This window comes from Poecilia reticulata, chromosome 17 (genome assembly GCF_904066995.2).
Source record: "Poecilia reticulata chromosome 17, P_reticulata-male-v2, whole genome shotgun sequence".
NCBI lineage: Eukaryota > Metazoa > Chordata > Actinopteri > Cyprinodontiformes > Poeciliidae > Poecilia > Poecilia reticulata.
The window spans coordinates 3,519,588-3,545,222 of NC_088846.1; the positions used below are offsets into that span (position 1 = coordinate 3,519,588).

The 25,635-nt window shown below is 37.9% G+C and overlaps 1 protein-coding gene across 15 annotated transcripts in view; it reads left to right on the forward strand.

The window, feature by feature from the left end:
- st3gal3b (ST3 beta-galactoside alpha-2,3-sialyltransferase 3b) overlaps window positions 1-25,635 on the forward strand; it is a 64,812-nt gene that overhangs the window by 27,315 nt on the left and 11,862 nt on the right. For 10 of the 15 annotated variants that reach the window (XM_008433395.3, XM_008433396.2, XM_008433397.2 and 7 more), the window contains 6 exons: window positions 5,151-5,214; window positions 5,290-5,385; window positions 7,677-7,863; window positions 18,570-18,629; window positions 18,838-18,897; window positions 24,440-24,586. In XM_008433395.3, the coding sequence (XP_008431617.1) occupies window positions 5,151-5,214; window positions 5,290-5,385; window positions 7,677-7,863; window positions 18,570-18,629; window positions 18,838-18,897; window positions 24,440-24,586 (614 nt within the window). Of the gene's footprint in view, window positions 1-5,150; window positions 5,215-5,289; window positions 5,386-7,676; window positions 7,864-18,569; window positions 18,630-18,837; window positions 18,898-21,180; window positions 22,085-24,439; window positions 24,587-25,008; window positions 25,129-25,635 lie in introns of those variants that run through there. The other 5 variants (XM_008433401.3, XM_008433406.3, XM_008433407.3 and 2 more) reach the window with 3 other exon arrangements.

Consider the following 25,635-nt stretch of genomic DNA (forward strand, 5'->3'; position numbering starts at 1 on the left):
GTGCGCTGCTTTACCTGCTATCTGATCCTCCATATGTCTTTTTTACTGCAGTGAGTCTCGATGTAGCCAAACTCCTCAAGTATGGGATTGTTTTTATGTCGCATTAGCTTTGTTGTGTTGATGCATTTTGACGTGCTTCAATTTTCCACCGCAACACGCAAACTTCCCCATTCACTCAGTGCATTATAGTTCCACATCGCTTAGGATTTGTTGCTGCGCGTTTGCGCAGTGTGAAGGAAAGAGGAGACCAGCTGCACAGGCAGGCTGCGAAATGAGATGCAGGTGATCGGTATCGGCAACAAGAGCCAATGATCGCCGATCACTGATCATGCACTTTTTCACGAAAATCGGCTGATTATGATCGGTGACCGATCGATCGGCACACCTCTAATGTGTACTTTTTCCATAGTGCAGTTAGTGCAGTATTTGATAGCATCATGCTAATCTTACTCATGAAGTATATGAACGTTACTCTTCTTGCCTTGTAAACAACATTCGCTGCAAATCCACAAGTACCCAGAATGCTGCTGGGCTGCTCTCCATCTGTCCTCTTTGCTCATCAGAAGGTTTACAATACAATAAGTTTGGTTTGCCTCTTTGTCTGTGCTGCTAATCAGCAGCATCCTGTGGCAATTTTTACTTTAAATTTAACATAATAAAGACAATATTAAGTCACCAGCTGTGTGTTTTTTGACAAACTTTGACACGCTCATAAGTTGTTTTGATGTCTGTCATTGTGGAGTGAGGCGCTTTCTGAAGAGAGTGTTGTCACATTGCAAACACTCAGTTGGTGTTGCCATCTATTTTAAATAAACAGTGGGACCCTGTTATCCACTTGAGCTGTAAAATTTAAGCTAGTTACTGACAAACCATGTTGCTTATATTACAAGTTATCATACCATGAAAATTTCATAGCACCTACTTCTGCTATCATTGTCAAGCTTCATTGAGCATAGTTGTTAAGTAGCAGACAGTGTAGGTGTCATCTTGTCTTGTTAGCTACTGCCACATGAGTTTGGCTCTTTCCGGACCCAGTTCTTGCATCAGTCGATGTCTAATCTTTTTTCCCCTCAGCAGAGTGCACAGCAAGCTTCTGTTTGTCAGAACTTTTTTAGGCAGTATTTTCAGGATAATTACTTTAGCTGGCAACTTGCTGTTCTTCAACATCCTAGCTGTAATGCTTTAGCCTGAAGAGATTGTTCTTGCACGTTGATCTTAATACACTGCACCACTTCAGATATCTTGCCAGTAGACACCACCATGGGAACTGAGAAGATAACATTAATCTCTTTCACATGTTTCCAATACTTCCTTGCAGAAGGCACCATGAATGTTACCTTTGTGCTCAGGCGAGTTCTTTGCTGTCACTTAAACACTGAAATACACACATTCTTACACACAGCTATTATGAAAAGAGCACTCCCTGTGTGAGTGTTACACCTGGTTTCTGTTTTCTCCACGGACTGTGATGGCAGTGGCTTTTCCCTTTGAGTTGTACTCATGTGGAGAGATGATACGTGTGGATCTTGAATAGAATGCCACAAAGGATTCCAAATTGAGAACATGGAGTGGTGATGGTGGGCGGGAGTTTATTTTTACTACTTATTGTGCCAAGAGGTATCTTTGCCACACGTCCGACGCAGCCTGAGAACAGATTTTCTGTTGCAGTGATTTAGGTTCATTTTAAAATGTATCCAATTTTTTTAATTTGCCCTTTTTTGGGAAAGGTTTCGCTTATCAAATATCCAGCATCATTACTTTTTTATGTTGATAAACTGTTGTGGTGCAAGGCTTAATTTCTTTTTGTTGTTGTTGATTTCCTATAAAAATCTAAAAGTGTAATCGCTCCATTTTGCAAACAAAATGCTGTATCAATATCACTGTCACATGACCAAGCAGAGGTCACACGACCATCCTGCTCCAGAAACATGAACGACAAGATGGAGATGATTATCGGTTGTTAATGTCAGTCCAGTTTTGCTCATCAGACCAATACTCCTATTGAAAAAATGACTAACATTAGCCGATGCCATGTTAGTGCTGATATGCTGTGCATCCCTAATTGACAGTTCTGTTAAAAATGTAGAAAGAAGTATTACAGACTAAAAAATATTCACTGTGGGTAAAGTCAGCAACAAAAATATTATTAGTGTTACCATGTTTAGTATATCACATTTGACCAGTCCTAGTCAAATGATGTTCCAGAAAAATGTATTCGGACACACAGAAAGTTCTACCTCTGTTCATCTGGAGCATTGATGCTTTTAATGTTCAATCAAGAATTAATTCAGAACATTCCTGATTGTTTTGGAAGTATGTAGTAGAGCAATAAGAAATCACTTTCCTTCAGTGCTGGTAAACAATGAATTCTGAAAAGCTAGCAACAAGTTGACAAATATTATTAACCACAGAACATCACCGGACGTTTTGTCATTGTTGTTATCACAAATAATTATAGTACGCTGGCATAAAAGCCACTTCAAAAGACCTTAAAGGGTAAGTTCAGATTTTTTGATGGGAGGTTCTGTGAAGTCATTATTGGTAATAGTTTCCTTGCAGGTAAATAGTAGTGAATGTCACTCAGCTTGTTAAAAATGTAAACAGATATACGGCACCTATTTAGTTGGTTTCAGAAATTTAAAAACGTCAAACTACAAAATTTCTGTTTTAGTGTGATATAATGTTAGTGGATATGACGAGGTTACAGTTTACCAACAGAAATTTTTTTTTTAATTTTCAGCCAAGCAGTATTTTTGTTTCTATGTGAAGTTGCCTTGGTTGAGACTACCATTTGTGTCAGTGCAATTATTATCCACCATTCAATCATCAAACAATGGAACCTTCTTTATATTGTTTAGGACACTCTTTCTAACCCTGTATGTTATTTAAAGCTTCTAGAGTTCTTCTCTTTTACTGTCGAAGAGGTTTGTTTTTTTTTTTCCCCAATCTGCGACCAACGTCTGGACCAGCAGCCATTCGTCTTTGACTCCATCGTGAGATATGCTTGTCTGAAATGTTTAGCTCATACATAAAACAATTAGCCTCTATGTTGTTGTCTGGAGCAGAGTGTGGCCCACTGTGATTTTTCACTCTTAGGCCTGCCTGGATCCAGGTGTGGTCCTCTTGCTTGTGTTTATGCTGCTTGGGGTGATGCTTGACAGCAGACATCGACACCACATCCAAACAGCAAGCTGTGGCTCGGCAGGTTAATCAAGAGGACCTTCGGTTGTGGTGGAGGGGCTGTAATGTCCTACAAACAGCCTTCAGCCTCCTCCCTCTGCCTCTTACAGCCACCTCTATTGTTTGTTTTGGCTCCTCTCTTTAGACTGTGTCGTTCGGGGTCATCGAAATACGCGGTGCAAAAAAAAAAAAATCCAATGTAAATGTTTTATTTTATTTTTGTCTTTTGGGTGGAAAAATAGATTGATAATGAGCAGCAGTTGAATCAGTCGGCCTTCTTTAGTAACTGGAAGTTTATTATGAGTAGCCGGCCTTTACTAATTATTTTTTTTATACTATATTATTTTATATTATCGATTCAATTTTAATACCAGACAGATTATTAGAGTGGGCTTAAAATTTAGTTTTCATGAGGGAGGTATTTCATTAAGGGAAAAGTGCTGTTCAAACCAACCTCCACTCTTCTTTATAGAATTATTTTCATTTGGCCACAATGTAAGGTTTTTGAGCAAAATTTAAGCCTGGCTTTTGACTAGGCCATTTCAAATCTTACTTTTTTTTAAATTATTATTATTTTGAGTCCTTCAGACCTGTACTTGCTGGTTTGAATCAGTAGTTATGTTTTCATCCAATTGTCACGTCTCAAAAACAGAAAATTAGGATTAAGCACATTTCCATGTTCTGCTTTGGAGTGAATCAAAGAGGCTGTGAAAAGCAGAGTTTTGTTAGATGTCAATGTTTGGCATTGCTGTAAAAAACAGGAAGTAGTAGAAGTGGTTGCAAACCAGCATGGGCCATACATCTCAGAAAAATGGTGAGAGGTTTTCAGGAATGCGTTATACTGTAATGTCAACCAGCATTGGCAATGTTGCATTATGTCCAGAGATGCCAGAAACAGCTGATCAAATAACTGAAGAAGTTATTTTGAATTTTGCTGTTTCCATCAACCTTTTTTAGTGTGATTCACACACAGAGCCAAGTTGGTGTGGATTGCTTTTTACTTTATTTAATATAATTATCATGCAAAAACAATTTGTTTTTGTTTTTGCATTATGGGATTTTTAGTTTGGTTGAATTTAAATAGTTTTGAGCTAAAACATTGAAGTGTGCCAGATGACAAACATCTGCATCTTTTCACAGCATCTGTTGAGTTTATCTGTAATGGAATCTGCACTCTGAATTGTTGTGGAAGATGAATTGTAGATTAGACGACCCTAAAAATACAGGCGCAAAAGAATTAAATAACTATCTAATACTGGAAGCATGACTCCAGCAGAATGTCTTGTTGAACATGACAGCTATGTGTGCTATGGCCAAACATCCTCCTTCCTCAGAGCCACGCATGGAGACGAGCTCACCATCACAGGCTGAACCTGGAGAATGTTCTTGTTTAAAAGTAGCATTCCTCCCTTTTATAGGGAGGTCTTACATACACACACATTCCAGCCTAAAGCATCCATGTCTGCTTTGTTCAGGTTTATTCCTCTTTAGAATTTCTATACCTTACTGATCGTTGATTGGACCAGTATCAAAATGAATGAAGTGTCCTCTCCTCTAGTCTTTAGAACCATGTGGTTGGAGATATCGCCATGATTTTGATCCTCCTTGGCATGTTCTCATCCGTTAAAGGAGTAATTTTCACACTTTTTAAACATTTCTTCATCTTGATTTTAGAACATCTGCTTATCTTTTATGTTAAACTAAGATGCTCCATGTACTGCACTGAGCAAAAGATTTATTTCTTGTCTCTAAATGTGCAATGCAATGAGTCGAGGAGTTTAACACTAATGTAGTTGGTTCATTTATCTCTCAAAGATATGTATTTATATACAAACTGAACTGGATAAAAACATACCTAATGTATTTTTAGCTCATATGTTCTTGTTTGAATTCCTAAAATGTTTGTTTTGCAGCGTAGGAAAGTTCTCCATGTCTCCATGTCATTGACTTTTTCTGTCCTTGTTTTGCAGAGAGAATAATCGACAACATTTTAGCTGAAACAAAAAGTTTTGGACTCAGGGAGGACCTCGACAGGTACTCAAAGTCCACACATTACTATCATGTGTGGACTTTTCTCTGAGTTACTGACTTCTGCTTCTTTTCTCCCAGTCTCGGCTGTAAAAGATGCATCATAGTGGGAAACGGGGGGATCCTGTACAATAAGTCTTTGGGCTCCCGTATAGATGAATATGACGTTGTTGTGAGGTAAGACGAAGCACGTATTAACAAGGGTAGAAAAAAATAAACACAGTTTTGTGTTTCCAGCCGCAGTAATCGTCATCTGTCCCTGAACAGCTCTTAAAATTGGGTTGATGTAACATAAAAGCACTGGGATTAGTATTTGAAGGATTAAGCAAAAATACAGAAGTACTGACTGGGAAAGCTAGCTCCAATTCTTTGACTGGTCTTGTTAGAGCAACTGCTAAATAAAAATATATTTAAATTAACCATCAGCAAGTGTGACCACTTTTATGAAAGCAGGGGTCTTGCAGACTGGTGATCTGGCTTTAGCTGTGTGTTATCACACCAAAGTGTAAAGAGAGGCATCTAGGGGCAGTTATTACAGATTTCTGGCCGATATCCGATCTTTAAAAAGCATGAACTGCCAGTCCAGGTGTGTTATTTTGTGTGTGTGTGTGTGTGTGTTTTGATTTTTTTTGTCTGTAATGTTGCTAAATATAGCAACAGTATGACAGAGTTGGCAACATTTTGTCTGTCTATTGTTAGCAGCACCGATGTAGCCATGACCTGTTGGGTGGCTCTCAGTCAGCCCTCTCACCGCAGAGACAGAGGAAACGGGGACAGGCTTTCAGACCTTTGCGGAGTTAGATGAGACTGGTGGAAAAGATCGATTTCACATGTCAGTATTTGCTAATCACCCAAACTTAAAGAATTTGGGGCCAATTTATTGGTGGACCCCTAGAAACAACTGTTTCTGTAAAGTGATCTGGAAAGACCTAAAAGACCATTTTCAAACGCTGAAGAATATTCACAAGTTGGACAGTTAAGACCGTTGATGATCAGCTGTATTTTAGGAAATTTACAAAAACCCAAGTGCCTCACTGTGTCACTGTGCAAACCTCAGCTAGCACAGTAAATATTAAAGTTCATTAATATCATTAGAAAACTGAACAAATGTGACTTATTTCAGGGTTCCCGAAAATATTTTTTTCAATATAACGTAACATGATGGTTTAGGTTAATTGTTCTTCAGGCAACCATCACACAAGTCTAGATGTTGGGATGCAATAAAACATGTTTTTTGGAGAGATCTGAATTAGGTAAAAGAGTCCAATCATGTATTACCGATGGTTAAGCACAGTGGTGGATGGGTGATCATTTCTGAAGGAGGGCTAATGGCTTCATTAGCCCTCCTTCAATCTTAACAAACTGCATTATTGAACTTTAAAAGGGAGAAACAAATGTCTGTAAACGTCAACATAAAGAAACATTTTAAAGAAAAGTAAGCCAATAATCCTCCACAACATAAGACTTCCAAAACAGTTTATATTCTTTTTACATACAGTTTTACTTCCTTGGCTTTTTGCACACAGCTTCTATTCACTAGATATTTGTGTAATACATTGAGTTAAGCACTTTGTTTCAAAGCACTTTACAAATAAAATTATTATTAACTTGCTGAGTTTGCATTTTGCATAGCGAGTGACTTTGGAAGAATTTTATGATTTTGGTTTGAAACATGAAGAAAGTATGGGTATATTTGTTAATATTGTGCATAAAAATATGGAGGTTATTGGTTCATGAAAAAAATAGTCCTATGAATGACTAACCTATGTGGTGGTAAGGTCATGTGATTAAAAAAGTTATTTTTCCTCAGTTTTGAGAATTTTGAATTAAGTCAGAATATTTCAGTTTAGCTATACTTTCTGGCTTTGCGCTTTTCACTTGAATGAAGCCTCCACTGCGGGCACACATTTTTAATCAGCTTTTCTTCTAAATTTGTGATATTCTGTACAACTTAATGAACTGTCATTATAAATTTAGCACATGCACCAATGAATAGACTCCGATTTTCTTAGTTCTGGGTGATCGGCCAATACTTAACAATCTTATCCACTGATCTCATCTCCCTCCACAAATGTCTGATAATCAGAGCCACTGTCCCCTTTTGCTGCCCACCAGGTCACTTCTGCAGTATATAAAATAAAATTGGTATTGGCCAAAATTGGAATTGGCAGGTCAGACTTTTTACAAAATCGTGACCAGCCAAACTGCAATCGGTGTACCCCTAATTTCTACTGTGGGTATCTGTGATGATGTGAGTTTTTTTGACACCATCTAACTCAGACTTGGAGTTCTTATCACATAACGCTAAGAATTTGAGTTTATTAATTCAGTAAGACAGATCATTGTTGTCTTGGACGTCTTGAGAGTAACATTCAGCAGTGTCCAGATTCCCTTACTAGTAAATAGTTGAGCCATAAATAAAGAGTTAATGCATATTGGACTCACTCATGCTCTGCTTTTGTTGACAGGTTAAATGGAGCCCCAATAGCTGATTACAAAAGAGATGTAGGGACCAAAACCACATTGAGGATTACCTACCCAGAGGGAGCAATCCAGAAATCTGAACAGTATGAAGGCGACTCACTCTTCGTCTTTTCTGCTTTTAAACCAATTGATTTTAAATGGCTGAAAAACATGGTCTTCAAGGAAAAACTGGTAAGCAGAACGCCATGTTCTTCTTGAACTAAAATGCCAAATGCTGTGCTGTTTTGACTCTTTCTTGAGCTTAGAAAAAAAAGACATATATAGACATATATAAGGTAGGGGTTTAGTGTTACAGTAATTTCACAATATGATACGATATACGATATTCTGGTCATAATACAATATGTATCACAATATTTGTCGAGCGATACAATTCGATACGGCTTAGTGCATTTTTACGATTTTCTGAAATATTTTAGAAGGACAGAGTGATTTTAGGGACATTTTGTGTTCCATAGACTTGAATTTAGTTAACTGAAAACTTATTAAAAGCACCAACTACACAATACCTGACTCTGATTGGACAGTTTAACAGTCTGCAGCTGGACAAAATTAATCAAAGATGCAGTGAGAGAATTAGTTTCTGTCATTTAATTCATGTGGATTTGACATAAAACTCAAAAGTTTAAACGGTAATCCAGGAGCAAAGTGGGGAGATTATCAGCCTCTGTAGACTCAATATGCAAATGATTGCACTTGTGTTTTTTCTTTTGGACACTGTGGCTGCATTTTGGAGTAAAAATGCAGCCACAAATGCAGTCTTTTGGACTATGGGGAAAAAGGCTTTTCTACCTTGGCTCCCGGAGTTAGCCGTGGCTGTAAGCTGCTTTCTTCTAACTGTTAAAGTAGTGGCTCCGCCTCACCCCGTAGTGATCGACTCCCTGCAGCTAAGCGGCGCCGCTATTCCCCTGCTTGGATCTGAGTAGCTGCCTCTCAGACTGCCAGGATCTCATAGTTCTCTCAGTCTCTGATACCCTTTGTCTGTTGCTAATAAGAATGATCGATCAGCCATTGTTACCATGGAAATCCTCACTGCGCGGCGGATTCCGACTCGGGGGTTTTTCCTCTTCGTCTTTCTGCTCAAAACACAACGCTGCTGCACGGCCGCTTCGGATGTTATCAACCTATGTTCATTCTTCAAGTAATCCTTTATATACAGAACAGAAACCGCTAAGCTAAAAACTAATTACGAAGTAAATGCTACCAGTCGAAATTTGCATTAATTTCGCGATCTCACTGCTTTTGCAGCTGCTCTGTTCGCGCCGCTACTCCTTTCTACTTCTCCGTTCCGCTTCTTTTTCACGGTTACTTGCGCAACTTTACTTCGTTTCTCAGTAACAAAATGCAGCCCATCGTTATTTATTGAAGATTTTACATTTCCAAAACACAGGAATCTAATGTTTCATTTTGTTTTGTACGTTTGGAAGCCCATTCCCTCTTACGTAATCGGAAAAGCCGGGGAATGGTGGTGCTTTTGACATTTCTCTGACATTCGAAAAATATGGTTTACTAATTACAGCATAACTCCGGTTATACTTGGCCTATTAACACAATTTAAAAACTGGTGTGTAGTTTATAATGTGCACTTTAAGCTCAAGTTGAAAGTGAGGCTGAGGGTGGCGGAGTCTTGCTGCTACACCGTAACAAACTAGACGTTAAAAAGAGCTATAAGGCTATGGACCCCGATGGTTTAACGGATCGATACTCGCGGATGAAAAATCGATACTTTCATAGGGCGGAAAATATCGATATATCGCCGAATCGATTTATTTACACAGCCCTAAAAAAAAAAATCTTAAATTAAAAAAGTAAGTTGACCTTTAATATATTAATCACAAGCCTTAAAGAACTATTTAATATTTTCTAAATATTTTTTTTCACTCTGGACTTTCTTGTCATGCAAAGGTTTGAGCTGCACTCAGACATCTTCATTGCGTTTTGTGACCTAAGACACTTGAGGTTACCAGTAACTCAATACTAACGTACCCTAGCTAGTTAGCTTGCTTTTTTGCATCTGTTAGGGGTAAGTGCGAAATTTTTGCCAGTTGGCCAGATGGAGTTTGTCCATTTCTTTGGAGATCTGGGTCTTGGATTCCATTCATAATGGTCTTATGCTTTCATTGGTTGTGGATATATAAACAAAGAAAACATGACGTCGGTGTTCATAAAACTGTATAAATCCTCAGTTTTCTGGTCCATTTCACAAACCGAGTTCTTTGATTGAAGAGTGTTGAGTGAAGATGAGAATTGATGATGCAGCACTGAAGTGAAATGCTGATGTCCTTCTCTTTATGACCGCGGGGAGCTTGAATGTTTTATAAGCATTAACCCCTTCGTTTAATTCCAAAGACTTTCATATCACAAAACTGAGAGCAAACTGGCTGAATTTTATCACTGTAAATTGTGTTGAGCACAGATATTCTTAGAAGACATTGGGTTCTTTATATTCATTGTGATAAATAATCCTATTTTTTCTTTACCCTTGTGGATTGCTGATGCTCCAGCTCTATTGAGTCAGATTACATTAAGTCCACTCAGCACCCAAGAAAAAAGACTTTACAGAGGAAAAACCTACAACAGCTCTTATACTGAAGGTTTTCACCAGAAATAAAGCTGTTATGCATTTTATATGAATAGATATATTCATATAAAATATATCTATTACAAGTAATGAATACATGCAAGTTTGCATGTACATTATTGCGTACGTTTCAATTAATTTAATTTTTAGTTGTGATGGTGCAACAAAAGAGACAAAAACCTACAATCAGAAATGTCTATTTCAGTCAGTTGCTAGTAAAGTTTCCCACTGCAGACTTGCTGTTCAATTAATCACTTTTGCACATTTGGTAGCTTAGTTGATTTAGTTGACCAGAATTTTTCGACGCAGTATTGTTCTTTCTAATCAGAAAGCAAAACGTTGGAAAAGAAATCCACACAGCTGGAACTTTCACAGATATACCAGCTGATTTCTCAGACTAAAACAAAATGAGAATGAATAAGAAAAAGGAGGTTAAAACCAGAAATGTATAACATTCTTATTGGATGGACATCAAAGAAAAAGCCAGTCCGCATAATAGTGTGACTCTGGATTAAAGGACAGGAGAAGGGCAAAGATACAGAGGATAATAGCTGGGAAAAAGAAAATAAGTTGAAGGTAAGCGAATTGGTGGAAAATGGCTTAGTTGGCTGGCTGATGGCCTCTCCAGCCTTTGATAGGGCCCAGATTTTCTGGCTTGTCAGTGGGAGAGGACAGTGGAAATGGCTGCTCCGGATAATTGATCTGGCCTCTGGCGTCAGCCTCAATCTCCTTTGAACTGCAGAGGAAGGAAGAATGTCTCTGGTGGGTTAATAATCAGGGCAGTCTGCAAAAAAAGGAAAAAGAAAATCCTTAAGCAAATGTTTTCTCTTTAAGTCAAGATGAAAGTGTCATTTTTGTACAGTTAGAAATGAATAACCGATTTACCTTTTTGATTTGACTAGAAAAAGGTCTGTTTTGTTTGTCTTGGGACAGACTCAACTATTGCACCACAGTTTGTACTTCAAGATCTGTCATCAGTGTGTGGATGATTCATTATGGAAGAAATTATAATCACCATTGGTCTGATCAGCATTGGAATCAGGATTATTAAAACAATTACTCATTGGGTTATAAAAACAAAGAAAAAATGTAATGGCTGTGACCATAAAATTCTTCCAGATTCCTTTTTGTTGAATCGTGTCTTAAAATAGCTCCATTCCCTTAAAATAAATATATCTGTATTTATTTAGAAGTACCTTTGAAATGTGGCTCATTTTATAGTAAATGTATACAAGTATTGCATTTCAACCATCTATGAAAACTAAAACACAACTTGACCAGAAATGACAAATATAAAAGCATATTCAGTTACAAAGAAATTAAAAGTTTAAAATTTTGAACTAAGTTAACTGCAGGGTGTGTACTTAATGAAATTTTAATGAAAAAACGTATATTGACAAAATCAGCAAAATTTTCAATTCAAAATCTCTTTCCTTCAGAATTATTTCAGAAGTATAAATACTCATAAGTTCCACAACCAGGTTTCAGTGTTTCAGAAAGCCTGGATCATTGATGGACCTTCTTTAGAAATGTGAACTGTGGATACTGACATTAGCGTAAGCAAATCAAAATGCTGTGCTGCTGCTTCATGTTTAGCATTGAGATGCTATTTTAGGCTTGAATGGTTTCACTGATATGCTAACTCCTTTTAGCACAACTTTAACACAACAGTAGTCTTTTCCATTGTCCCATCAGATTGATATTGAAGCAAAAATTAACCCTGATTGGGCCAAGAGAAGTGGCTTTATTGTCCATTGTTGTTCACATGCGTCAGATTTACCTAATACTGGTGAATTCAATGCACTCAGCCAGAACCTTTTTGTTTGTGGAAAGAAAATACAACTAATTGTGTTTGAAAAATTTTAATTGTTACATTTCATCTAATTAATTAATCAAAATTAAGGCATTAAAGTCCTGACCTTTAAAAAAATGCATTATGGGAAAAGTAAATTGTCACAAGTGCCAGTTTTTTAGCCAGTTCTAGTTTGGATTTGATTAATCTTCTGTCAGCCAAAGTACCAAATCTCTTGAGGAGAATTTTTTTTGTCGTTCTAAGGCATTATTGCTGAAGTACTAATCATTTTTCAAGTCAAGTAAGAACAGATCAGATCTTCTGTTTACATTACACGTTTTGCAGTAGCATGAACATATCCACCCAGGAATCCGTAAAAATGCTGCAACTAAGGCAGAAATGATTGTGTTTCCATGGCGACACTGTGTTTATCTATGGATTTTCGGTCTTGGCAAAAACATGAAAGGTGCCGCTGGTATCCTGTCTTCATTGAAGCTGACTTAGAATCATCAAATCAAAGTGCAGTGGAAATATAAAGCGGTAGTTATCTGTCTAAAGGTTTCTTCTGGGAAATGTTCCAATAATAATGACTCATAAATACTTTATTTACTTTATTTTGTGCTTCTTTCTTTCATTAAATATTAAACAGGAGACTGAAGTTTAGGATACAGAGCAGGAAATCCTCACCAAGTCACAGCAAGCTTCTCTCCTTGTTTTTCCATTATGTAGGTCCTGAGGGGAAACACAGTGTCCTTGTGGACAGTTGTCCATCTCTAATCGGTGTAGTTGGGAGTTTCTTTTTGTAACCTGTACATTTACAGTTGGAAGGGATGCTAAAACTCATTCACTTGTTTTACAATGGAGAGGATTTCCTATTTTATTGGTTCGATCCAATATTAATTTTCCATGTGTGGAAGCTTTGGGTTGCAAAGCCGTGCTGTCTGAAGTGACTCAGGCAGCCGCTGGGACTTGACTTTTCTGCACTGTTATGGCTTTTTACATGCCTGGAGTGCAGGGTTGGAAGTCTGAGCTGAGTCCAGTTAAGAGGGGCAGTTTCCCAATCTCTGCCAAACAAACACATGTAAGCTCCCACCAGCTCTTTCATTCACAAACCTGCAAACTGGGGGAGAATATTTTCAGGATGAGTCCCGGTTTGGATCCGATCAGCATCCAGCTCTGTTGTGGACTGCGTACATAATCAGTGGTGCGTCATCTAAAGGCTTCCTGAATCCCTCATTACCGCGGCGCTCAGTAATTATTCTACAACTCGGCTTTGTCACTCTTCCAAAGTCTGACCCGACATTTGCAACAGCCTGCCTGATTGTGCCATTGGATGCTGTTTACACATGTGCTCAAACACCATCTCCACACTCGTTGATACTGAAACTTCTTTTTTTTGCCCAGAATCTTAATTTCAGGGTGTTTTTTGCCTTGAATTCTCACAGGCAGTTAATGCACTTGCAACCACAGCTGTTTGTATATGCGGGGTTATTCTTAAACAGAACCAGCGAAGGATATACAGCTAGTTGTAAACACGGAGTTTGAAGGTGGAGGGTCGGTGTTCTCTCCCTGCTGTTTGTTTACAGGAGCTTTCCCTGCTCACTCCGGGGCCGAAAGATGAATGATGGATGCAGACAATTTGAGGAAGAGAGCACTTCTCCTTTAATAGAAATAAAGGCAGGGGTTCCTCCTCAGAGGTAGCTAAATGTTATTAAAGGACCAGGATTGTAAAAACATTTCCTTGACAGTGTTGTAAAGAGAATTACTGAAAAGTTGAACCAGGCATCACAAACTTCTTGATGAATGTTTGTTTTCTTAAATATTACAATCATAAACCTCTGGTAATCTCCGTGTACTATCCAGATTTTTTAAATTAATAAGCCTGACATTTCTAATCCAAAACGTTGACTATAACTCTTGTCACCGAGACGCAGTGTAGGTGACTAGGCAGATCTTTTTAAGAATAAACATCTGGTAAGCATCTCCAAAAAAAAAACATGGATACATGCAGTCGTAAATATTTACATACTTGTAAACAAAATTTTTTTAGCACAAAACGGCTGACTAACCGCTTTTAAAAATAAAACTCTTGGCGTTTGTACTGAGCTTAAATTTCACAAGCTACACCAGGTACAGTACGAGCTGATGGTTTTAGGATCAACATTTTACACATCATGATGGAGTTACACCAGAGGGTCTAACTGGATTGTGTGCTTTGCAGAAATAATAAAACCATTGGGCTACTTCCACAATTTGTCATTTTGACTTTTACATCATTGACATGTCATAATTCTGCACCAGAATAGGCAGATAAATCTGGACGTAAACAATTGCTTTAAATTGTAGTTACGACATAACAAAAAGTTTTGGCTGTGTGTGTAACTTATTAGAGAACAATTATAGTAATTTTCACCAATTAAGGGAGATCATTTGTAGAAAGGAAATTTTCCCAGTATTAAATTTTTTCAGTTGTACTGAGCTCCTCTAGTTGGGTTCAGAGGTATGGTGCGAATTAAGTTTTTAAGGTTTGCGTTAGAGATATATTTGTAAAGGTCCAGGTTATGGAAAATGTCTGGGTTAAGGCATCAGCTAAAAACAATGGAAGTTAATACAAAATCTTTGAGCCAATAAAAAGTACAAAGATTTTTTTTATGTGTGAATCTCGTCTTACTGCAGCTGGCTTTCTGGATGAAGAGGAAACATTTATGCAGTGTCCAACACACACACCTAGGCTGACATGGTGCCCATTTGTGCTCTTCTTGGTTAAAAGTTCTAATAAAATGAGAAAAAAAAAGATAAAATGTTATAATCATAAAGTCTTACAGGGAAATTTAAAGGTAAATGTCAATGTTTACTTGTATATAAAATAGAAATTTTGTTTTTAAATTTGGATATTTTTGTCATGTACCAAGCACAAATGAGTGGTAATTTTTTTTCTCCAAATTTTTAATTGAAAACCATATGTTCTGTTTCATGATATAGTTGAAGTGAAGTTAACATATTTTTTTTGTATTGTAATATAAAAAGTTTTTTGTTTATTTACAACAGTGGCCATATAACCAAAATATGGGCAGCTTACAACGGTTAAACGACCACGCAACAAAAAGGATTTGAGCCACAAATGGGAATTGATTTTTACCCATTTCCCAGAAAGCCATACTGCACACAGAGGTCCTCAGGATAACAATGTTGTGAAGTGTTTGCTGTGTTTTTACGCTCGCTGTCATGGGAGTGGATTTCACACACCGGATAACCCAGAGAGAGGCAGGAACTGGGAAAGCACTGTGACCTCTGTGGAGGCAGAGGTCATGGTATGTGTCAAAAGACACTAGAGACAAATTGGTGAGTGTTTCAGATTCCAGGCGAACAAAAGACCAAAGATGCTTGGAATTTCATCGCTCTTGATTTCACCAACTGTAATCCCTCCTGCTGTGCACCTGACCTTTTAACACCTTTCTCTGCCCTTTCAAATGATCTCTCTGTAATGATTTCTCTTCAGTGGAGCTCGTATGTGGTGAGAAACTGCACCTTGTAAATCCAAATACTCTCTGCGTACTCACCCCTAAAGACCTCCAGACAACCTTAATTGGGATTGTTCTAAGTTCTTTGCTGCTGTTTTGGTTTTTAAATTGCTTCAAGTCGGCCTTCCGGAATTCAGTCCTCCTCATTTAAGTCATCCACTTCATAAAAAGCCAACACAACCACATCCTCACCCAGTTGTTTACAGGATTGAAGAACGCAGTTAGAGCCAAACAGTTCGATAGTTGTCTAGGATGTGAGCACATCTGCCTCTCCAGATGTATTATCTAATTATTGTGGACAATTTTCAAAATTAGGCCATAACTTTAAAAGCGAACACATACCGTGCCTGGTGTGAAGACGGTTAAGCTCCCCTCCTCAAAGTCTGTTTACAGAGTAAGGCTTTAAAACCACCTGTAGGAACCAGCATATGTGAAGGAAAGCCTCCCTCCCTTATCTGCAGTGTATCAGCCCCGTTCATGGCTGCTGTAATTTTCCCTCAGCCCCAGAGGAGCCATATATTGAGCTATCTGTTTCATTTGACACGGAGGAACATTTTTGTTAAAACAGGAGTCTGGTTTCATTGGCTTGCGCCACAAAGAAATTTAAGCCACAGTGAAACCTAACTACATTTTAAGCTGTAAAAGCAAGGCTAGAAATTGTACAGTTTACTTATTTAGACATTTTACGTCTGTTTTGGAAAGCATGTATTTAATTTTATGTGACAGGAAAAGGATGCAAGGGATAATGGGCATTCCCAGCCTAATTTAGGAACTTCACCAACGTTGTAACTTTTGACATTTTCTTTTACATTTTTTTTCCCCTCGTCACTCTTCCATTCAGGCTGGATCACTGTTTCCTTTGGTTTGGTCGCTGGTTTTGCTTCTCCTTGTAGGATTTTTACCTCACCCAAATTATTGTCTCCACTAATCCTTTGCTTTAAAGTCTTTATTTGATGGTTTCTGAAGCTTTGATTGTCCTCTAGCTTTGAGATTGCATGGCAGGTACGCTTGGCCTTTACAAAGCTACAGCTCTCGATGACAACACTGCTATAGAGGAACTCGAGTGTTATTAGATACAGTTTGGCAAACACAAACCATCTTTATTTGTGTAACTTTTCCTCTTTGAAGACTCCACCAATGTTAATGGTGATCCTATGACTGTCACCGTTAAATGAAAATGAATAAGGATAATTAAAAGGACACATCTTTAGATATTGCAAAACTTGTAAACAGCTTTATCCTGTAAATCCTCTGGCAATCCCTTTATTTCCAATAATTTAACACAGATAACAGTGAGCCTTTTCAAACCTGCTAAGAGAACTTCAGTGCTCCTGAACAGAACATAAATTCCACTTGGTGAAAATTTTATGGTATAGTTAATTAATTTTACTGTAGCAAGTGGTTTATTTGTGTTTGTTATGGTAGACTGTGCCATTGTTGGTATCATTGGATGACGGCATTTGACCAAAGCTCACATTTTCTCACCTTCCTCAAAAAGTGGCCTATGATTTGTCAAAAGGGATTTTTAGCAAAACAACACCTCTTTGTTGCCAAAAGACAATTTTAGGCAAAAAAAATAGTTATTACTAAAGTGACAATTTGAAGTTCTGTAATGCCGCGCTTGTGTGCAGCATGCTTTAATTACAGCAATGCAACTAATCAAGCTAGCGATGCAAAAAAATCACCTTACTTCAGATTGTTTGTTGCCTTTTTCGGTAGATGCTTTCACACAGACAGGAGTGTTGATGTGGAATCCAGCGTTTCCTTTCTAGATGAGTCAATCTCCTTGAATTCATTTTCTGAACTGAAGCTGTAAACCTTGGGATTCATTATTTGTTCATACCAAGATATTTTCTTAGTTCTAAATTGTTGACTTGTATTTGTCAAGCTGGAGAGCTAAATGTTCTTGCAATCTTTCTACAAATGACACTCATTAATCTAGGTTTAACGTTCTAAGCAGAAAACTGTTGGTGTCACATTCTTGTGGGCAATAAAACCTCAATGTGGGTTTATCCTCATGACTTTCTTTTTTAAATTTAATCAGGAATAAATGCATCACATCACACACCTTGGTGATACACAGATATGAAAAAAACATTAGGACATCCTATAAATCGTTATTTTTCTAAAGTATTTTAACAATTAATTACTAGAATAAAGCTATAAAAACTGACAGGTATATGTGAAATTGAAAGGAAATCTGCAATAGAATAAACGTGAGGCTTTATGTTATACGTTTCAAGCCAGAGATGGAAGTACAGCGATAACTCATCAAGCTAGCGATGCTGAAGTATCACCTTAATTCAGAAAAGGTTAATGTTGATTGCTCGTTGGCCTGGCGAATTGTAATAAAATCCTTTTACCAGGTGCCTAAGATTCCCATCCCTCATCGGCACTTGGCATTTTAAAGAAATCCCTCATATAGAACATGCATCAGCGGAGAGGCTAGGATTCTAGCCAGATACCCCTGCTCGTGTTCTCTCCACTCCTTTATCCAACATTTTTTATCACTTAAGAGAATTCACCAAACTCTCTCCATTTCCTCTAAATTGTCTGCCAGGTTTCTTTACTCTAAAGTCTCATAAGGTATCGCAGGGCTTGAGGGGCAGTTTCCTTCTGGAATCTGAATACTGCTGAGTGGAATTGGTGTGTGTGGTGTGTTGCTGCTGTTGTCTGACCAGACACCACACACTACGACCAAAACCATTTTACCTGAGATTTATCGTCATGTGTTGTCTGTCAGGTTATGAAAATGAAGTAGTCATTTGAAATGACAGGGGCATTTACTACCTGTAATAGTTTTTAGTCATATTTTCATATACAATGGAGACATTTTAGATCAATTAATAGAAATATTGAGCATAATGTGATTCTAAATTAACTTTAATTCATGCAATTTGTCACATTCAGCTCAATTTTCTGAGCTGAATTTTCACTGTCATATGTAGAGCAATATTTTGATTTTTCTTTGTTTGTTTTTTAGCTAGTAGAACACAGACGAAGATGGGAGTCTAGAAGTGACAGGGCAAAAATATGGATGCAGGTGAGGAAGTTGCCAGGTGATCTGAGATGAGGCCACAAAATGATTGTCATGTCAGTAGAGTTCACATGTTTCCACTTCATTGTGTCATTCAATAGTTAAATGTTCATAAATGTAGTTATTCACTCACTAGTAGTGTACTGTTATGTTTTTTTAATAGCTTGTTCTCTACTTTTTATGAAATTCAATAATTACATTTTCTTATGTTCAGAATGCAAGGATAGTGATCAAGATGAAAAATGGGATAAAGTACAAGATTGTCGAGAATAAGGTGAGGAATAGAAGAGTGATGAGGTAAAAACACACTGTTGCCTGTGTGTGTGTGGAGTTATTGAGATCGTAGGAGATTGTCAGTGTTCATTCAACCAGTGTCAGATCAACTGAGTACAAAAAAGATCCTTTCAGAGTACGACATGTTTAACTGGCTGGAATTATCAGTTGTAAGTCATACATATGTCACAGATAAAAAAATAAACAGGTAAGATTTGAAGAAAATGGGTAAATTAAACTTTTCTTCTGCAAACAGTTACATGAAACGACCACTAGGTGGCAATATGTGCGCCAACCGGTTTATTGAATATTACTCCTGCAGTGTCTGTCACCATAGAGATTCTGTAGCATCGATTCGAGAACACGGCTGATCATTTATCAAAAGAAGCTTCCTGAGGCAGTGGTCAATATGTACTGTAAATGTGCTAAAATTGTCCAGTCATTTTAAATTTTGTTGGGGGGGATCTTGTATTGGCTACATTCACACTGCAGGCTTTAATGCTCAATTCTGATTGTTTTGTTTTTTTTTGTGTGTGAATTCTGAGTTGGAAAAATAAAGAAACTTGTCTAAAAAAAGAAATGCTCAGTGTTTGCATAAGTAAACACGGATGCTAACAAAGGGGAGGAGCTTATCTTAGGTGTTTAACATTGTTCAACACATTAACAACTTAATCCTCATTATGGTTCGCCATGTTTGTTTATTTTGCCGCTTGCACATATTAGGATGCAGAATAGTAAACATTTGTCACGTATCAGTAATATTCAGGTCGGATGAATGCAACCTGGCCGTACAGACTCAGGTCACATTTAAAAAGTTTGTATATGTATTAGATTTAAAACACATGTCCAAGTGGCTTGGGTCGCATAAAAATCTGATCTGTGTTGTTCAGACTGTCATGAAAAGAGCAAAAGAAAATCATATTTGGGTCACTTCAGGCTGAAGTGGAAACGTAGCCTTGGAATGCATTTGAGTGTAATATGTATTTCATGTTAAAAGGGAGTTTGTGATGAATGGTCGCTGTTTTTTTGACCTGACAACTGGCATTACTAGAAGGCAGAGTGTAGTAATTAAAGTGTTTATATATTTTTTCTAATGCAATGTTATTTGAAAAAAGTTGTATTTTGCTGCCATGAACGATCTGTGTCTGCCATTCAGTAGCTTGCCACCATCAGAATGTGAATGATTGATTCATTGAATGTAGTGTGAAGCACTTTGGGTTCCTCTGGACTTGATAAAGCACTATGCAAGTACAAACCATTTACAATTTTATACTCAGCTGAGTTTGTTTTCACCATCCAAAAGTGTTGCAGCTACTCCAAGGGCATTGAATTCTGGCACCAATCGAGCTCAAATGGTGTTTTGACTGCAATAAACCTCTGGTGTTTTTTACTTCCCTCGGTGGGGCAGTTCCATTAACACAGTACATAGTCGTCTGTCGGTAGCAAAAACAGAGGAGCCTTGGTCACAATTTTAAATTCTCTTGTAGGGCTGCGCTGACTGCAGTTTTCTGGTTGATCGCTGATCACCGATCTTTAAAAATCCTGACCTGCCAATGCCAATATTGGACGATATAATTTTTTTTTTTGTCTGAAATGTCACTAAAAGTGGCAAGAAAGTTGCCGAGTTGGTAACAGTGAGACTGTTGTTAACTGCAACAGTGCATGTTCAATCAGTCAAAACCTCTCTCACAGCAGAACAGAAGACAGTGGGTGATTTTTAGACCTTTGCTAAAGTAGATGAAAACAGTGAATAAGATCGGCTTCTCATGCAAGTATCGGCCAATCACCCATCTCCCAAAATTAGGAAAATCGGCACCAATACATCAGCTGGCCAGTAAATCTCTTATGTAAAAGAAGTAAATAATATATTTTCCGGACTATAAGGCGCACCTAAAAGCCTTAAATTTTCTCAAAAATCAGCAGTGCTCCTTATAATCCGGTGTGCCTTATGTGTGCACTGAATTCCAAAATCTGTCCCTGACAGAGACGTAAAGTGTACAGTACGTAAGCTGGCAGCAATAAACCAGCCAGAGGACATTTTGTAATATGTAAAGTACGTACGCCAGCAGCAATAAACCAATCAGAGAATTGTTGTCTGAGTTCTGCAGCATACGCCTCCGGTAAAAACCGGATAGGTTTTTTGCACGCATCACCATTGCGACTCCATGCGCGCCCATCTCACTGCTACTGTGAAAAAGGAAGTGAAGCAAACTAATTTGGAGTTTGCCGTCGTTCCGGGAGGATTAACAAAAGAACTCCAACTGCTTTACATTGGTGTAAACAGGCCGTTCAAAAAGAAGTTGCGAGCGGCGTTGGAGCGATGGATGACAGCCTGCGAACACACGTTTACGAAGACGGGGAGGCAGCGCCGGGCGAATTACGTCACCATGTGTGAATGGATTGTGGATGCCTGGGCTAAAGTATCTGCCTTAACTATTGTCCGAGCTTTCATGAAAGCCGGCATCGTTATAGCCACCTGGCAACGAGACTGACTCCGACAATGATGAGAGGAAACCTGGCATGTTTGATGGCGAAATTGCCCAGCTGCTCAATTCAGACACAGAAGAGGAGGACTTTTGATGGATTTGTGGAAGAATAATAAAAAATAACGTGAGTGTATTGTTACATAGTCGAATAAAGTTCAAATAAACTTACTGTTTTGTTTCTGTTACCTTTTTTTTTTTCTTTTTTGTTGACCGTATATTTTAGCATGCGTCTTATAATCCGGTGCGCCTTATAGTCCGGAAAATACGGTACTCATAGTATGTTTTGCTGACTTTAACAAATTAATATAGCAGCGGTATGTTTTTATTTATAAATGTTCTTTTGCCTTGCTGACAAGACATTTGCTGTGACTGCACTTGTTTTTTTACATAACTCATATGTAATAAAATTTTCTATAGCATACCTAATAGAATGATCAAACAAACAAAATACAACAATGTATTAGTTTGAAATATGGATAGACACAGACTTGAAGACCATTTTTTTGTAAGGGGGAACGGAAGGAACAAGGCGTTTGGGCCCCAATGTTTCAATACCCTAAAAACATCCCGGGGGGTGGTGGGGGGAGAGGGTACATTTCCCCTCCAAAACTACGCTTACTTCACCTTAATCCTGTTTGTGTTTTTGAGAATTAACAACCTGCAGCTTTTTACCCAAAACACTTCTCTTAACACTACTTTTATTTTAGATTTTATTTTACTATATATATATATATATATATATATATATATATATACAATCTCCCTCCCTGCTAACAACATTGAATCATTCTATTCTAAATGTCCCCATAATTCTGAAAACCACCTGTACCTTCGCTTTTAAGTCTTCAAAAAGATTTCCGCCCTGTGATATTTGTCTGTGTACGTTGGGTCATTACTCTGTAGAGCTTACGGGTTTGTGTTGTCATGAGTTTCTCTCCTTCCTAGTATAAAGGGGAAAAAAAGCAGCATCACTCTCTTTACTCAGTGCACACAGACATTTAAGTAGTGCAGCTAAAGAGATTCCTGGCAAACACAAGCTGTGTTGACAGGAGAGATGAGCTGCTGTTCCTGTTGCAGCTCGCAAAAGGCTCAGAGCTGGGCGCACATTCAAAGTGAAGCCACAAAGTCAGCAGACTTGTTGCTACTGCCTGTGTTAACCACCATGCACACACACGCACACACACATTTTCTCTCTTATCAGGAGACGTACAGTGTTGTATCAAAGGTGGCACGGTGGGTGCTCAGTTGTTTGAACAGGTGATTCCCATTTACATGTACTCACTTTATTAGCTTTTTGCCTTTAGGAATCCACATCATCAGGAAAGATGATCACACAGTACCGGATTGTTCCCAGCTCCTTTCCCTGGACTGCAACAAATTTGACAACTAAACTTACATTTGATTTAAAAAGAATAAAAAAAAAATATTAAAAAGATGTTAAAATGAAGAGCCAGTGAAATTATCACCAAAGCACCTCCCAGTGGTTATGTGTTGGCCAGTTACGGGTACGAAAATTAAAAAGGTTTTAAAAAGTTACGATTTTAAAATGGCTGAAATGTTTCATTCCTGTGGTTTAAAGTCACTTAAAGGAAGTTCCAGAGAACATGTCGTAAGTGTACTTGTATATATGTGTATATGTGTACATGTGTGGATATGTATACATATGTGTATGTGTACATATGTAGATACATATAGATCCATCCATCATCCATTCATATGCTCTTTGGCTCTGCAGAGACAGAGGACTGACTGACAGAACCGCCCACCAGGTCATGTCTGCACGTGTGCTGTCACCTATTGTCTCCCACTGTTGCCAACTAAGTAACTTTTTCACTGTATTTAGAGACTTTTATGACAAACAAAAAAAAACACCAAAATTGAAATCAGCAGTTCAGGATTTTAAAAGATTGGTAATTGGCCAGAAAACTGCAGTTGTACACTGAATTTCTAGTCATATTGAGAACTCAAAAAGCTTTTACATAATAATTGGTACGTTCAGTCTTTTTGTCTGTTTTGTGTTTTGCTATACTTTTTAGACATGTGTAGCAGATCAAGGTGAATATTGTTTTCAGGTTTCTGCTCTGTGAGAAAATCTGCAAAATCTTATGTGAAAAAGCCTGAATTTGATTGATTGGTTGTATTAGATTTCACTAAACCAATAGTGTTATAAAAATGAATTGGATTGAAGTTGATAGTCAAATTTAAGAATTGTGGAGCTGCATATCATCAATCTGAAGTGGTTGATATGCATGGTATATTCAATGACTGTCACCTTCCTAAAATAATAGTCAAAGTAATTTTTTGCCATAAGTGTCTCTGGCTAAAAAACCACCACCAATCTTTGCCCACCAAAATAAATAAATAAAATCACTTTTGGTAAAAAAAAAAAAAAAAAAAAAAAAAAAGCTTTGACCATTATTTATATTCAAGAAGCAAAACATTATTTTTTCCTCTTAGAAATTAGTGCCAAGCCAAATTCAGAAGAGTAAAATCCTACTGTGAATTTATAGAGAATAGTTCATGTTTAGCAATCAGTTTAGACATGACAAATGCCAGGTGATATTTAAATTTGTGAGCAACATCAAAAGGTATAGTTTTAGAAGAATGGGAATACATTAAGTACTTATTATTCCTGAGCACTTTTCTTAGTCTACTAAACTTTTAAAGGATGTTTCTGTATTTTAGTAACTTCTAAAGCCTCCAGGATGTTGGCAGCCCCCTCAGGCTGTTAGACGTATTTTCTGACAGCTCATAATTACCGATGCCCTGTGTGTCCTCCGTCCTTACAACATCCATAAAGGCCAGAAAGCCATTTCCTTAATGAGTAGTAGAAAGTCCATGGCTCCTGCTTAGCTTCTGTGCTTTATGTCAGTTCTACATAGGTAAGTGTGCTGTCATGTTTTCTCAGTGAACCTTATCGCCTGTCTACAGTTGAGTCATGTTTCTGGGAAAAATGTTTCAATTTGTCTGGCTGGGACAAAAAGTAGTCTACCACTGATGTTCTAAATGACTAATGTACAATATTTTCTTTCTCCCGTTTCCTTTTCAACAATCAAGAGTCGTATGGATGGCTTCTGGAAGTCTGTAGCTCAGCATGTGCCTCGGAAGCCAGCTGAAATGAGGATCCTCAACCCATACTTCATCCAGGAGGCTGCATTCCAGTTCATAGGCCTGCCATTCAACAATGGTTTAATGGGCAAAGGGGTAAGATGCTCAGAGTGCCAGATTCACATCTTTTCACAGTTGTAACACTTCTTTTAATTGGATACTTGAAGTATTTGTGTCCCTTTCAAGGGCTGAACCTATATGCTCAGAGCGGTCATAATTTGAAAAGTCATCAAACTAGCAAAAGAAGGGAGAAGGGAAACATTAGCAGCGTCAGTCAACTCATTCTAGGTAGTTGGAAAAAGTTGGGAATGAAACTGCACCAACAACCACTAAAGGAAACGACAAGCTCAACTTCCTCCTTCATAAAATGTAAACAAAAATGGTGTTGCGTCAGATTTTAGTTGTAAGATTTATTTGTACGTGGGCCTTTACATCCTCGTCACTCCATGCCTGACCACGAGCCATTTCTCCTGCTAACACTAGACAGACATGCGTTTGTTTTGGTTGTATTTACCCAGAATGCCCTGTGCTATAGTCGGCTTCCTGGTGTTGGAGCGGTGTCCGGTCCGCTTGGCGTTCACATATGCATTGGAAGCGCACCAGAGTTCACTTAAACCAAATGGAGACCTGGTTTTTAGGTAGGCCACACTTTGTTTTTTTTTAGTCTCTGTCAGAGTTTGATTCTGCATTCACGCCTCCCAAAACAAACCGGACTTCATAGGTAAATGAGCTAGAGTTTGATTAAAATGGACTAAACAGGGCCGGTGTGAATGAACCCTTAAGAGTTAGATACAGACACGGATGGAAAAACCCATGATGGGAGTTTTGTTACTCGGTGATATCTACTTTACCTTGTAACTCAACAATATGAGTTTTGCTGTTATGGCTCACAGCAATATTCACCAATATATATTTATTTTTATATGCACATCAGTAACCTGTCGACATCTTTAAAGAAACGACCACACTGCTGACTTCACCTCTGCTTCAGTTAAACTCCCCACAGTCCTGCTCTGCACCGTCATATTACCAAACAAACACGTGATCAATCTCCTCCCCTCCAGAACAAAACAACAACCAGATTCAAATAAAATCCAGTTTTATTTATCATACTGATACTAATAGGTGTTAAAAAAAAATCACTA